Source organism: Ostrinia nubilalis, chromosome 11, assembly GCF_963855985.1.
Source record: "Ostrinia nubilalis chromosome 11, ilOstNubi1.1, whole genome shotgun sequence".
Lineage (NCBI taxonomy): Eukaryota > Metazoa > Arthropoda > Insecta > Lepidoptera > Crambidae > Ostrinia > Ostrinia nubilalis.
Window position 1 is genome coordinate 9,092,616 of NC_087098.1, and position 15,146 is coordinate 9,107,761.

General features: G+C 40.7%; 1 protein-coding gene across 1 annotated transcript; it reads left to right on the top strand.

Annotated features, from left to right (window-relative positions):
* Positions 1-6,608: 6,608 nt before the first annotated feature.
* On the top strand, positions 6,609-14,105 carry LOC135075988 (early growth response protein 3-like). The gene is made up of 3 exons (XM_063970434.1): positions 6,609-6,749; positions 8,532-8,904; positions 10,486-14,105. The coding sequence occupies exons 1-3, from the start codon at positions 6,609-6,611 to the stop codon at positions 11,412-11,414; spliced, it is 1,443 nt and encodes a 480-aa protein (XP_063826504.1). The 3' UTR covers positions 11,415-14,105.
* Positions 14,106-15,146: the final 1,041 nt, after the last annotated feature.

The window sequence follows — 15,146 nt, forward strand, 5'->3', positions numbered from 1 at the left end:
GGCCCATCGATCGGCAGCAGTGGCGCGTTGCCTGGAGCTACGGGCGGACGCCTGGAATCAATGCCAGGGACGCGGAGGCTGCGGCCGCCGGCTCAGTCAGCTGGCCGGAAGCGTAACCTTGCACTTGCAAGCGCCTCTCTAGCCCTGAAACATCGACAGAGTTCAAATGTTTCAATGCATTTACTTTTTTAGTAATAACTTTACTTTATAAGGACTCTGAAAATACGGATGAGGAAATATCAAATACCTAAAGTCGTAAATAAATACATTCATAAGGAAAAACTCGTTTTAAAAGCAGATAAGCTATAACACATTTAACAGTTCAAATATTGATACGATTTTATAAAGTTGCAACAGCTAGTCATGCAGATAAAAAGTTAGCGAAGAACGAAACTACACAAAAATTTAAACGAAAGCTCTCCAAAAGCTCGCTCTTGCTGTCGTGTATCGTGACAATGTAACCTTTCTGGCAGGCTCAAAGGCTGCATTTTCGTAAGAATAATATTGCATTATGCGCAGTCTTATAAATAAGATAATCAAAAGAATAATGATACATTGTGCGAGTGGCAGGCCCGCGCGACATGTGAAGCATATTTTTTCTGGGAGCGCGAGTTGATTGCGCGCGTAATCCGCCGTAAATAAGCGACGCGTGCGCAGCGCTGATTACATTACCGCTGGACACGCACACTGACAGGTGTTGAGTCGCGTGTTACTGTAATTATTATTATGATAAACTATCCATTTGCTTTGGCGGCACTTTACAAAAAAATCGACACGCTCGAACCGGTGTGAACCATTAATTACAGTTCTTACATTTTAATGTACACATATTTCAAAATGATTTAGTTGCGCGAGTGTAATGTGATGAGCATTACTAATTATAAATGAATTTTCAAACTAACAAAATTCAATTTTCAGGACACTGTAACGCCCCTGGGTCTGCGTGTGTCTATGGGCGACGGTAATCACTTACCATCAGGTGATCCGTCTGCTCGTTTGCCTCCTGTCACATAAAAAAAGCACTTTAAAATTCGCTAAGAATTCGTTTGATCGGTAAAATAAAAAGTAGTTAAAATCTTGCAAAAGATGCTCTACTTTTTTGTAAATTTATTAATTGTTGAAAGGTTACAAGCAACAATTACAAAACATAAACTATCGCGAATTATTTTTATAAGTATTTACTTAAAAACTCTTATAAAATATTTAGGATATACGGTTGACTCCTGGCATTTCCGTGTGTGCAGTTGCAAGTACCGCAAATGCAATGTCGCGGCGCGTGTCAAATCGCGGCCGCGCCCACGCAGCGCATCCCGACTGCGCGGTAACGTGTGCGGTGTCAAAACATTTCATTGCTGACTCGACAGTAAACTTTCAGACACTAGGCGACTGTTGTCAAACCTAAATTAAGAATTACAAAAGCTTTTTCAAAGGAGCCGCCCTTACTTTGTCTAAGTACTCCATTGATTGAGAGCAAATGTACCTGGATTGTATAATTATAAAAATATTTATTCCTTTCTTATTGTTTACTCATAACATTTTCTCATGTTCCAACCTCAAGGACCTTGATTATTCACTTGTAGAGGAATGTTTATCTTGAGTTTTCTTTAAATTCATTTGATTACATAAACAGTTACAAACGAATGATCGACCAAGATCGATCAATGGGAACTCAAATTTGACTCCAACTAGACAAGTAACAAGACAGAACCCAGAAGAACAAAAAGGGTTACAGAAGTCACGGAATTACTTAGTAGTCTTGGATTATCCCAAAAGATTTAGATTTTTCCCGACGCATGACCTCGTTTCGACATCTCTGTTACAAGGATGATAAAAGGCGTGACGCCAGCGTAGTTGAATGAAAATGATTTAGATTACTAACGTTTTGGTAACTTTATTACCTTCTTTTCAAGGAAACCTGAGTTAATAAGTAGATAAAATTGACATTATCAGAGTTATAATATGTACTAACGACCAATGCTTCATAAAAACATAAGTAGAGATAGATAAATATATAGCCCATATAAGTTTATAAGTTACATCCTCGTCGCTGACATATGAATTTTGATTTCCCTAACAAAATAGTATTAATAGTATATTCACAATAACATGTCCATGTTTGCCTACAAATAAACTCCTACACAAAGAACTATTTGCTGCAACAAATAGGAAACATTATTTATTAAAATATAAAGTTTCCTCATATATCTACACAAATATAACCTATGTATGTAATAAAATGTCATCCTGAAGCATACACGCGTTATACAATATGCGGCGCTTGATGTGTGCGGCACCATTCATGAATTACCGGCGGTTCAGGGAATTGGCGCGTGGAGGGGGAAGGGGGTGAAGGGGCGCTGGGGAGGCCTCCCCTTTTATGAATGAGGCCGTACGTCATTGATATTGATCGCGCCCGGCCCCGGCTGAGGTTACCACACAAGGGCAGCTCCGCGGTCAATCAACAGGTGTTCGGTTGACGCACGCCTGCATGCTTTCCGACAAACTAATTTCTGTCACTTCAGCAATGACGTCATAGCACTTGATAATGAACGCGTACGTACGCGTTATCTATCTTTCGCCCCCGCTCTATATTGTCAATAAACATGAGTACCACTCAAGTCTACATACGTAATTCTTGTAATACCTTGTGACGACAGCCGTTACTCGAATAAACAAACTGAAAAGCAACGCGACAATTTGATATTTTCATATGAACGGAAAAACGGAAATGTAACGTGAAAACTCTCGGTGGTCACATCGATTCACAATAACAACAACTTATCGCAAAATGGAATAGATTTCCACTGGGTCATCAATTACTACGTTATTCAGTAGGTAACACAACTACCTACTACTATCTCGAAAATAGTGTGAATCTATTATCAAGTTTGATAATAATCCCATACCGAAATTTGAATAAATCGTGTTTTTTTTTTCAAATTATCTTACACTAGTAAAATCTCTAAAAGCAACCACTGCATCCCTAAGTCTCTCTATTTCCCTAAAGATATACTCGTAAAAGCCATAAGTAGTTAGTACCTACTTTCCTTTTTTTTTTTGTTTTTTTTATGTGACAGGAGGCAAACGAGCAGACGGATCACCTGATGGTAAGTGATTACCGTCGCCCATAGACACATAGTTTTCGAAAATATATTTTTCTTTTTGTTGTATAACATCTAACGTTGTCGTCATTTCTAGAGAACCGCATTGGCATCACACATAGAGCTACCTTAAGGAGATGCATGATGCCACCCATTCGGTAGAATACCAGCAGGGGTCACCGTTGTATGGTTTCCATCAGAAGGTTATTGATGCTTTACTTTCTCAATGACTAGGTATCTCTACATAATCCTGATATGCGGCAACGAGTCTAAAACACTTTAGTACCATCTTACTTTAACTTTAACAAACATGAAAAATCTGTCAAACTCCATACAATAAGCACCGGTTTTCGTTATAGTTACGGTTAAAGTTAGGTGGTGCAACTCAGCCTTATTAGGATGTTGATACACAGCCAGGAGATAGACGTCTACCTGAGGCACTCTTGACGAATAACATATTTTTTGCTCGTAAGTTTCTCTACGTCTTTCATCTAAATTGATGCCAAGTTAGTCTGAATCCGTCGACAATTTTTCGTCGGTAGTAAGTATAACGTAACTTCGTAAGCGAATATTTCGTAAGGTTTCTACGAAATGTTATCAACCCTACATTCAATACTTAGCTTTCAGAGAATGACGTACAACGATTATTTAGAATGATGGCTGATCTAATTCATGAATCAAGAAATAAAAGTGAGGAGTGTAAGCGTGTGCGTCACTCGGATAATTCCCGGGGGGCGGCGGGTGGCGTGACGCCAGCGCCCCCCGTGAAAACTCCCTGCTGCTCAAACAACAGAATTCTCAGAATGCAGGGAAATTTCTCTATGTTCTGCGTGGTTTTGGTTAGGTAGGTACTTCAGCTGAATCAAATTTACAAAGGCTCGTTCAGGTTTTGTTACACACATTAACTTCGTTGATTAAAACTTCACGTAATGAACAAGATACCTACTCGATACATTTCATCGAGGTATCAGCGTCTGCTAGGGTCTATAATGCCTGAAAAATACTCATTATGATTTTATAAGTCTCAGGGTATAAACCACTTTTCTATTTATAAAAGTATTCGCCACCGCCCGCTTGTTTTCACATTCCAAATTACCAGCATACGTAAAACCGATTACGTCGTAACACTGATTACACAGTCTATAAATGAAAAGTGATAAACGCTCGCTTTTCGCGGCTGTAGACGTCAGCGATGACTGATGATTCCGCTCGATGGAGCTTTCGAGTGTCTTTCGTCAGCGTAATATTAAACGTGACACTGCGGCGTGACGCGCTCGGCTGGCCGTGCGAGCAGCGAGCCGTGCCAGCATAGCTGCGGGATGAGCATGGGCTATTTTGCGGCACACGCACGCGGCACTGCGTGTTGAGGTCTATTCTGACAAAATATTTTCGATTAAACGACTTCACGATTCTCAAACTCCCTCCCATATTCCAACATCCTCGGCAGGAAAAACGTGTAAAGCCGATTATATCGAGATCATTGGGCCGAGTAGGGCTTCTGTTTTAACCTACATTTGTTATCGGTTAAGCTTACAACGTCGTTTTGCACGGTACAGATTTTTCTCTAACGACTTTTTCCAACTTTTATAAAATAACGGGAATTAAGCTTTACAAGTATTACAAAATAGAATTTTCCACGTGTCTACACAAGTTAGTTCAAAACAACGTCAGCAATTTCGTTATTATTATTTTCATTTATACTGTCAAATATATGTAGGTACATTAGGTAATGAAATAGGTACTTCCTAACCTTCTACTAAAATAGTAATACATGGATGGGTATTATACATATTATCTCATTTAGTAAACGATTTACTTAAAGTTGAGAATAATAGATACCCAACTAAATCATATAATAAATTAGTAGAAATTTCCCTTTTACATTTAAACAAACTTAATCATAACTGTATTTATTAAACCGGTGGGTGTAGGGCGGGTGGCGTCTGGTAATTCCAACTAGAGCAGAATAATGAAATACGTTTTCCAAGAAACATTTCCATATTGTGAATATGTAGATTAAAAGTATGGTTCCAGGGAATATCAGCGTACAATTTTAACTTATTGCATTCATTGGATGATTACAAAATGAATTCCCATTTAAATGGTTGATGTCAATTTCACCGGACACATAATTCATTGACACATCGCAATGTTTTTTGTGCAGTGACTGCCCCATGGGAACGTCCAAGCATTACTTGGCTGTCTAAAGAAACATTTGAACGTCATCCAATGCATAAAATTGCAATGAGTCATAGTGCGACTAAATGATAGATAGGGCAACGGATATTTATGGACCGTGGTGACACCGTCACCCAGAATTGCATTTGCAACACGTATGTATTAATAGCCCGACCGATGGCCAGCAAGTGCCAAAACGATGAGACGCGCATGTCTTTCTTATAACATTCTCCTATCATGAGTGTTTCAACAAAATACAGCAACTCAAAGAATCGAGATGTCAACCTTCACTTTCGTGCCTTTGTTTGTATGAACACATTCATAATCACAACAGAAGCAATTAATTATTCTCTTAACTGTTGATTTATATTCCATGGATCTAGGATAATAAAAACAACGGATTGAGTCCTACTCGCGCAATTATTATAAGTTTCATTTATCAAAGAATTGAAGCTCCTAATAATTAATGTTTCTAGCTCGAAACAAAACCACTACCGCTTATTATAACATCCAAACTGCGGATTAGTTACCTCCTACAAGCTTTTGATGTGTACTATTCGTGCCAGCATAAATAGTAGCTCGTAGACAGAGTCTGCCCATGCTGTAGTGTTGTGTCCGCGTGCACCCACAATGTCGCAGGCGCCGGCAACACCGACCGTGGGAAGCTGCGCGACTCATAACAAGTGTGTTTGTACAAATTGCACGAGTACACTCACGGTGACACAGCGTGACACTTCACCTTACAGCTATGAGAATGTTTGTGCCTGACTTACTGTACCGAACGTTTCTGGGATAACTGACCTCTGATTGCCATCCGAATTTCTTGACGCAAGTTCTTCTATTTCAAGTCTCATGAATAGATGCGGAAAAATCTAGTCTAACTGATCACGTTATGGCTAATTATACTTGTTTACTACTTTCAAAGTTCAAAGTATGAATAACCCCGAAGAAACGAAATAGATTCGCAACCAAAATAGACAACGAGTACTGAGGTAACGAGTCGAAATAGAACCCCGCCTCCGAAGTCCGAACCAAAACCAGCGAAGTTAATTTTGGAACGGTTCCCGCAGGGACGTTTTCATCTCGTGATTCACCTGCTGAAAACTCGATTGTTCGCATTTTACGTCAATCGGTTGCGTGGTGTTTACGAGCGGGCACGGTGCGGGAGCGTCAGCTGACAGCCAGGAATAGCCCTGACATCGCGGCCACGCTATGCCGCTTGCGCCCGCGCACTCACAAATAGCGCGCTATAATTAGACGTCGGTGAAATCGTGGGTTTGTTATTTTTCTTTATCGTCTCCGTTACGCGATAATTGGGTTAGCGGCTGCATGTGGGCCTGCCGGGCGTCGGCGTGTCTCGGCCAGTCGCAGCGCGTGCGCAGGCCGTTGTCCTGCCGCCTGGTGCACGACTCCTTGCCATGTGCTGGCGCCTGGGAACCTCCAATCATCCAAGTGGCTGCGGTATTCCCAGTAATTTTGGTCGCATTTCAACCACTTTTGCTTGACCTTCCTTAGGCATAAATTGGCGATGACAAGACTCTTGCATGAATTCACATTTTGAAGGTTGGGATATCCCAAATGGGATGCTTCTAACTTACATCATAAAATTATAAGATATTTCATATAGGTAATTCCATATTACTCCACATTGACTTTAACACGTTTAAGTGCATGTGTTGAAGTTACACAAGATTTACTAAGATAAACTAGTTTTAAATGATTCTTCTTGCGTGCGCTACAGGAGTAGTAATAAGTATATTCAATCTTCCCAAAAAAGAAAATTGGAGAAAATTAATTCCCAACATCAGCATATTAATATATTTTAAAGTTAATTTAATTACCGATATTATGTGGATCTGAACCTTATTTCGAATGCAATTGGCAAATTATGTAAATCCACTTCACTTCCTGAACCGCTCCAAGTCAAACGAATGCGATTGACTGGTTCGTTAAGGTGAGATGTTTATTGTAATTCGTTCAAAGTGTCATATATCGTCCGTGTTTTAGTGGTGTTAACTGTTGGGCAATAAATGTTGGTCAGCGTTATATTGCCTTGCCTTGATCTTGTCAGGGGCCGCCCACTCGCGAAGCCTACACTCCGCGCGGTTACTGTAAACCACCGGTTAACACAGTGTGCCAATTAGTCCCTCATAAATACATAATCAGTGCACCTGACACAAACAAATACATTTACAACAAGTAGGAGTATGGACACAGTGTGGCGCTTGGAATTTCTAGTATGTTTTAATTTAAAATAGAAATCTAAATAGTAAACAACTTAACGAAATGTAGGTACATTTAGCTCAAATGTTGCCAACTTATTGTTTTCTATTTCAAACGACTTGCTATGATTTAAAAAAAATCCTTGGTTGGGTATTATGGTAACTTTTTCAAGCTACTCGTAGATAGGTACATGTAGATTTGAATTAGGCTGTAGCCTTACTTCGATGAATATAAGACGAAAAATATTTTTATTTCTTCTTCTGATTTTATTTATGTTGTAATGAGTTGAAAGGTCAAAAGTCCTTTATTAGCCTATAATAATATTTACCTACTTATATAATTTTATAGAGCTACCTACGTCGAATTTAATCGCCAAACCATGTAAATTATGTAGCTTTTGAATTAAAAAGGATAGAGCCGAATTGTTTTTCGGTAACTTTCTGTTATAAAATTAAAATTCGAACCCAAATAAGTAAAACTGTAACTCAAACAAAATCAATCAACCATTAATAACTATTAACAGTAAAAATATTTTACCTACATTGTATTGTATAAGAATACGGAACAGAATGTGTCTAACATTTACAACTTTATTGGGTGAGGTCAAGAATACCATGTATTATATTTTTAAGAAAAGTTTTTTTCGAGAGTCCAACCAATCTTATAAAATATCACCAGTATCATCATAATACTAATAACAATGCAATGCTCACAAACATATAGTACCTACGCGTATAATATAAATCATATCTTACTACTTTGAAGCTTGGCTATTAATAAGTGGTCGTAAATAAAACTGGTACAACAATAATAAGCAAAGCGCATCATCAAAGTGCATAAAAAGCAAACGTTGTTATGAACGAATGCCGGCCGGCCGGCACGCGCTCGCTTTTGTTGAATGGAACGAAGCGATGCACGGAGGCTTCGCGGGCGGGGGGCGGCGGGCGGCCGGGGGGGGCGGCGCGGGCGGTGGGCGGCGCCGGGCGGTGACGTCAGCCTCGGGGGGGCAGCTCGCCGTGCGATTGGCAGAGCTGCGCGCGCCGCTACCGAATATGGGACCGCGGCTCCATTGATAAAACTGCGGCGCGGGGTCGCGCGGCGCCAGTCCCCAACGCACCGGCCGCGCGAGAGGCCGTCTTCACGCTGGCGTTGTTCGTGATACCGATCGGCCTTTGGGCCGAGGAGCAGGTGGTGCCGGACGGGATGGGCACGGACGCCGAGCCCCCGGTCGGGCCGCACCTGCTGTCGCTCTCCGACGTCGGCACCCTCGGCTTCGACTGCTCGCTGAAGCCGGCGCCGGCGCCCGCCACGGGCGGCATGCCGAGCGACCTCAACACGCCCGTCACCACCTCGGACCTTCCCGCCTTCTTCCCGAGTCTGCTCGAACCACCACCTATCTCAGGTGCGAACCGCTCCGGCCACGGCCTCCCCGTCTCTACGCACGACGGGACCTGTAGGCGGGACTCGCCCCCGCCGGCTCTCGACCGATAACGTTGTAAATAAACAATGCGATTTTTTTCACAAATCGCATGTCCGTGCTTTTAGGGTTCATAGTGCTACGATTTATAGGAAATCATTTTCGGAAGTCGAGAAGTTTCAATTCAGGAAAAAGAAGTTGCCTATTAAGTTTCAGTGCTCGTTTCAAAGTGAAAAGAAAAGTTCAGCGCCCCGTGTCATATGGTCGGATCGATAGTACGGGAGCTGAATAGAGCATTCATTGTGAATTTGCCGTCTCTACACTTCGCTCTCACGCGACTTCCAACTTAAATGTTACACGGATGCTCCCTATGTGCTAAGTGCGGGTTTTGTGATACGTTCATTCATTGTTCCTGACGGGTAAATATTTTAAAAAGTATTAGATAATATTGTTTCCGTTTTAAAAACATTTAAAATGTTGCAGAGATTGAACAAGTTGACTTTAAGACTATTTTACAAAATAAAATGCAAAAGCTCAAAACTTTTAATTCTAATTTATCTCATTGTAAAGTTTAATGGTAATATTTTTTTCATTACAATACTTTATTATTATTGTTTTATATTTAGAAATTTAATGCTAATTGAATTTAGCAAAACCTAAATAATTTAATTTCTTACTTTGTATGATCTAAGAAGATCATTTAATCTTCCTAATTAGAATAATGAACATTAATCATTAAATACAACCAATAGTAACGCATCATGAAAGCACCCGAAAAACTTAAATAAGTAGGTTCAAAATCTCAAAATGTTGAGTTTCCATTTAAAACAATCTGCGCTCTTAACGAATCGCTAATTAATTTAGCAAAAACAAAGTTAGAGACAGGAAGCGATAAAATAAAAATCAGTTTTATAGAGTTAAGTGCGTATTGAGTGTGATTGAAACAGTAGGTGACGGCCGACGGCTGGTGGCCGTCCAGATACAGCGCGATAGCCTATCGGCTTCCTGCGAGCTATCAGCCTTCCGCCCGCGACTCTACATCACGCTTCATTCATAACAAAACTGAAAACGTATGCTTAATAATAACAATGCTTTTTGTAGCAATAGAGCAAACGTTTTTGTACACAAACACATGTAATGTTAAATAATTAACGGATCGCGTCACGAACATACTTTTTATATTTAACTGTCAAGATTTAACAAACAAGGAAGGACCATATTATTTCTGTAAAATAACGTTACTAACTCTGAAAAGCAGCCCTGAAAAGCATAAAAAATACTTGATTTAACTACCTGAATTTACCATTACATTTAAATTCAGTAGGTAACGACTAATTCTCATTTGAGTTTTATAATTTTGATAAGCAGTTTAAAAATGTATTGCAATTAAAGCACTCGTTTCTACATTTGCTTTGGCAACAAATAATAAACGGCATCGATTACAAGAGCACTTAGAAAATAATTGCTTGCAATTAAAGCTATCGTTATTGTAACTTTGATAAGCAAAAACCACAGCCACATGCGTTAAAAATAAACAATACTAACAATGTTATATCATTGTTACAGGTACTTTACCTGGCGATGAGTTATCACTTGTGTGCTCGCCGCGGCGCCACAAGCACGAGGCGTCGCTGTCGCCGGGCGCGCGCGCCGAGGACGCCAGCAACGCGTCCAGCGCCAGCGCCTCGCTGTACGGGCCGCCCGCCGGCGCCAAGCGCGCGCCCTCGCCGCCGCTGCAGTGGCTGCTGCCGCCCGGGCCCGGCCCCGGCAGCGTCGACAAGTACTTCCAGCAGGAGTACGAGGAGCGCGTCGACCTCATGCCGCCCGACTGCCAGCCCGCCTACTGCCAGCCGCAGGCCTGCCCGCCGCCGCAGCACTGCGAGTACCGCCCGCCGCCGCCGCAGCCGCAGCCGCAGCCGCAGCACTCCTGGGACCAGGAGTACGTGGCGCCGCCGCAGCCCACGCCGGGGCCCTCGGGCATGCCCAAGCGCGAGCCCTACCCGAGCCCCGTCGGCGACCGGCCCGTGCAGCTCGCGGAGTACAACCCGTCCACGAGCAAGGGCCACGAGATCCTCTCGCAGGTGTACCAGCAGAGCACGCAGCCGCTGAGGCTCGTCGCCGTCAAACCGAGGAAGTACCCCAATCGGCCCAGCAAGACCCCCGTCCACGAGAGGCCGTACGCTTGCCCCGTCGACGGCTGCGACCGCCGCTTCTCCCGATCGGACGAACTGACGAGGCACATTCGCATCCACACGGGCCAGAAGCCGTTCCAGTGCCGCATCTGCATGCGCTCATTCAGCAGATCGGACCACCTGACGACCCACGTGCGGACGCATACGGGTGAAAAACCGTTCGCGTGTGATATTTGCGGGCGGAAGTTCGCGAGGTCGGACGAGAAGAAGCGGCACGCGAAGGTGCACCTGAAGCAGCGGCTGAAGCGCGAGCGCGGCGGCGGGCCGCACCACCACGACCCGCACTCGCACGGCTCGCTCTAGCCCGCCGCGCCCGCGACCGCGACCGCGACCGCGCCCGCGCCCTCGCCCTCGCCCTCGCCCTCGCCCGGGTCCGATTCCTCGCGTTCTAGCGGTTCGCCCGCGTCGCCCTGGACACCCGCGTCCGAAGAACAATGAACTTTTATATTTTCACGTTGAAGTTATAAAATAATTTCATCGCTTAGGTGTAAAAGATTGTCTTTAACGAAGCTTTATTAACTCTACATTTGTAAATTCACTGAAATTTATATAATATATATCTTTTTATACGTATTTGTAATTACCGTGGTGGGAGATGAGCTCGATGTATTTATTTAGATAGGTAGACTAATTGATTGAACTCGACTGGGAACAAGCGTAGATGCGAACCGATATGGCCTAAGTGTCCAGTGAACGCGTCGGGATCCGCGTCAGTGCGCGCAGACGCAGGCGTTGTTTTTGCGTCGCTGTCGTTCTCGACGTAGTGTTAACACATATCTTTCTATCTGGCGGTAGTTCTGTAGCTAAGCTTAAATATTTCTTGCATTAATGTTGGTGTATGCCCGATACGTTCAAGTTTGATGAGTGTGCATTGAAGTGATCGTAGGAAGTGATACAATGAGCCTATGGATGGTGTGCGAGGAGACCTTTACCGCATATCATAAGTAGATCTAACGCTGTTTCTCTACGTTTAGTTATATCTACATATGATTAAAATTTAATTGTGTAATGGTAAAAGTTTCTTCAGCAGAGACCACTCTAACTATTGTAGTTATATTAATATTCTTATACTTTACAAAACTAACGTGAAACTGTGCCATTAATTTAACTTTACAACGTGCCACTGCAATTTTTATTTATATACTTATACTAAGTGTAACACGACTGCTAAATAAGTGATAACTATATTATTTTGTTTTATATTTCTAGTCGAAGATGATATGAACGTGAGAATGTCGACTATTGTTTGTTTTATAATTATGTACCTTTATAATATTTACGTGAAATCTCTATTTATTTAAAATTATTTTTCGACAGTACTGTCACGGTCTTCTCTTGCTCAAACGATTTTAATTTAACAAAATTTGCTCAATTCTGCTTGTTTAGACGAGTTGTATTGTAATGGATCTGTAGTCCCCTGTCCTTCGGCTGCCTCACAATAATGTGTTATTACTTGCATCGCACTCGTTACTTTGATCTTTCACTATTGCGTTTCCCCAGTGGCATATATTTTTATAATGTGCGTATTATAATAGACTAATCTAGTAAATAGTGTATGGCGGTAAATTATGATCTCTTAATCATTATTAATTATTTCAAGTACCTATAGAGAGGGCCCCTAATTTATAATACTCATAAGTTTTTGTATAAGTATAATTGTATTACGCGTAAGATTCGTTTCTTAAATGTTAGGATTCAGTTACTGTGATGATGTCTGTGTTGACTGCTGAGATGACTGGTACGATAGTTATTAGCGGGCGCCTTGCGCGGCGGCTGGCAACGATAACAGGGATCCAGACTTTAGATGACTGGCGGGCCGCGGCCGCGACCGCACCGTATTTAATATTTTACACACAGCACGCCGTGGAGGGAGCCCTTATGATGCCAGTAAAGTAAATTCACATTGTTGTAGCTACCAACCTAATGTAATATAAATTAGCTATGATTTAATTTTTCGTCATGAGTACAAAATTCAGCACAAATAGAAGTTCTTTTTAAATACATAATTATAGACGTGTTATTAAAATGTCTTCAACTTATGATACCTATACTATTGTAAATCACTTATTTCGTGTGAATCACTTGTTACTCATTGTTTACTTTAGAATAAGTGTAATGTTTCATGAAAAGAAATTAGCGCAACCGCAACAAGTGAAGTAAAATTTTGGTATTAAAATGTAACCTGTCACCGACTACAGTGATTAGAACACTACAGGGTGGACCTTTCAAAATTTTCGGTCGTTATGAATTTAGGATATCTGACAATAATATTACTAACTCTTGCGCCTCCAATCGTCACTGGCGGCGACCCGAGTCGCGCCCGGAGCCCGGAGCCCCCCAGACCGCGCATCACACGAGGTGGACGAGTTATGATGTTTTACTGTTATGACGAGACGAGGTCTCCGGTAGACAAGGCTAGCGTAGATAGATTTTAAATAAAAGAGTAATCATGTTAGTCAAACGAGTGACAATTGTAACGGAAAAGACTAAATTCTTACACACTTTACGTAATGTTGCATCGCGTTAACGTTATTGATGTTGGCGTTTGTGTAGGCTACGAGTTGCGCCGAGCCGCGGTTGGAGAGACTTTACATTGTTGACTTCTGTTACAACCCTCGGTGATACGCATCACTATTTCAATTTGATTCCTAGAACTTAGAAAATTTTCAAACGTAAACGATGAACTATTGTGGTGTTCACGAGATACCTAGTGAATGGGTACGAAATCTTTACGAATTTTGTGTAAGTATGGTTATTAATTTAAGCTCTTATGTATTTCACCAGAGTGAAAGATGTTGTTGATGTTCTAAAATATAAGTAGTCTTAAGTACGTAGGTATTGTTAAATCTCACTAATTTTTACTAAATTCTATTTAATATATTTGTAAATACACTCTGACTAAATTTGGATTTAATGTGTATATAAGAGAAAAGAAATTTTTATTTAATATGAAACCACCTAAGGTGCGAAAATACAAATTGTTGAAAACTTGAACTTTGTGGTTTACTTTTACATAACCTGTTCCGACGAAACCGTGTAGCTGAGTAAGTAAAGGTAACAAGACTTCTCAATTCGAATTTAAATCAAGCTACCTATTTAAATCACTATCTTCAGAAATTTTATCATCAATAATAATAGTTACACAAAATCTGAAAGATCACAAAAAGTGAAAAGAAAGATTTTTTGCCCTGAATTTACTTTCCTCGTAAGTAATTATATGAAAAATATTTTTATTGCGATTTAAAGTACGCAAAATAGTATCCTGAACCTACATTAATAACAGATCTCAAAGTTAAAGAAAGAGGTATCTCAACCTCTGTGAATTTCTACTTGATATAATGTAAACTCACAGATTTTATAAAAATATACAATTTATAAGACTTTTTAGATAACTAAAAACAAGTTTTAGTAGTAAAAATATTTGGGAACTGTTATTTACTTAAAACCCAGAAACATTTGGCAACTGCTTGCCTCTATCAGTTAAAATTAGACGGACAAATGAATATTGGCACACGACATTCACATATTCTTACACAGAAAAATATTCCACGCAACAGTCAAGATTATTGTTTGTCTCCCCATATTTCAGAAATAGTAGAGTTAACTCTATTATAATTACTGACATTTAAGTTTTTCAGTACAAATTAAATCCATTGAACTGACACATGAACGCAAGTTCTGTTTAGTGCAAGCAAACATAGACAAATGTATATGTACCTACAAGGATGAAGGAAATAAATGTTATCTAGTTTTATGTACTAAAGTAATTACCTATTATAATAAGCTAAAAGATGCATTTTTATCGCAAAAAATAAGTTGTAAATAAATGTAAAATCTGTTTTTCTACACTTTGTATTTGGAACTAGACCAAAGGGTCAATTTTGCTGTAAATAAGATACCTATATGTAACTGAAATAATTTAAGATTAATACTACCTAAACTCCATGTTGTCCTGTGTAAAATGATTAAATAACTTATAAACTTAACCTTTTTATCAATGTGTGAAATATTTCACGCTATTAGAATTAAATTAAA

What these genes read in the sequence shown, in the direction of transcription:
- LOC135075988 (XM_063970434.1), top strand. Translation starts at nt 6,609, where the DNA reads ATGTGGGCCTGCCGGGCGTCGGCGTGTCTCGGCCAGTCGCAGCGCGTG. An exon ending in AAGTGGCTGCGGTATTCCCA is followed by an intron (nt 6,750 to 8,531) that starts GTAATTTTGGTC and finishes TGCGATTGGCAG; the next exon opens with AGCTGCGCGCGCCGCTACCG. An exon ending in CGAACCACCACCTATCTCAG is followed by an intron (nt 8,905 to 10,485) that starts GTGCGAACCGCT and finishes TCATTGTTACAG; the next exon opens with GTACTTTACCTGGCGATGAG.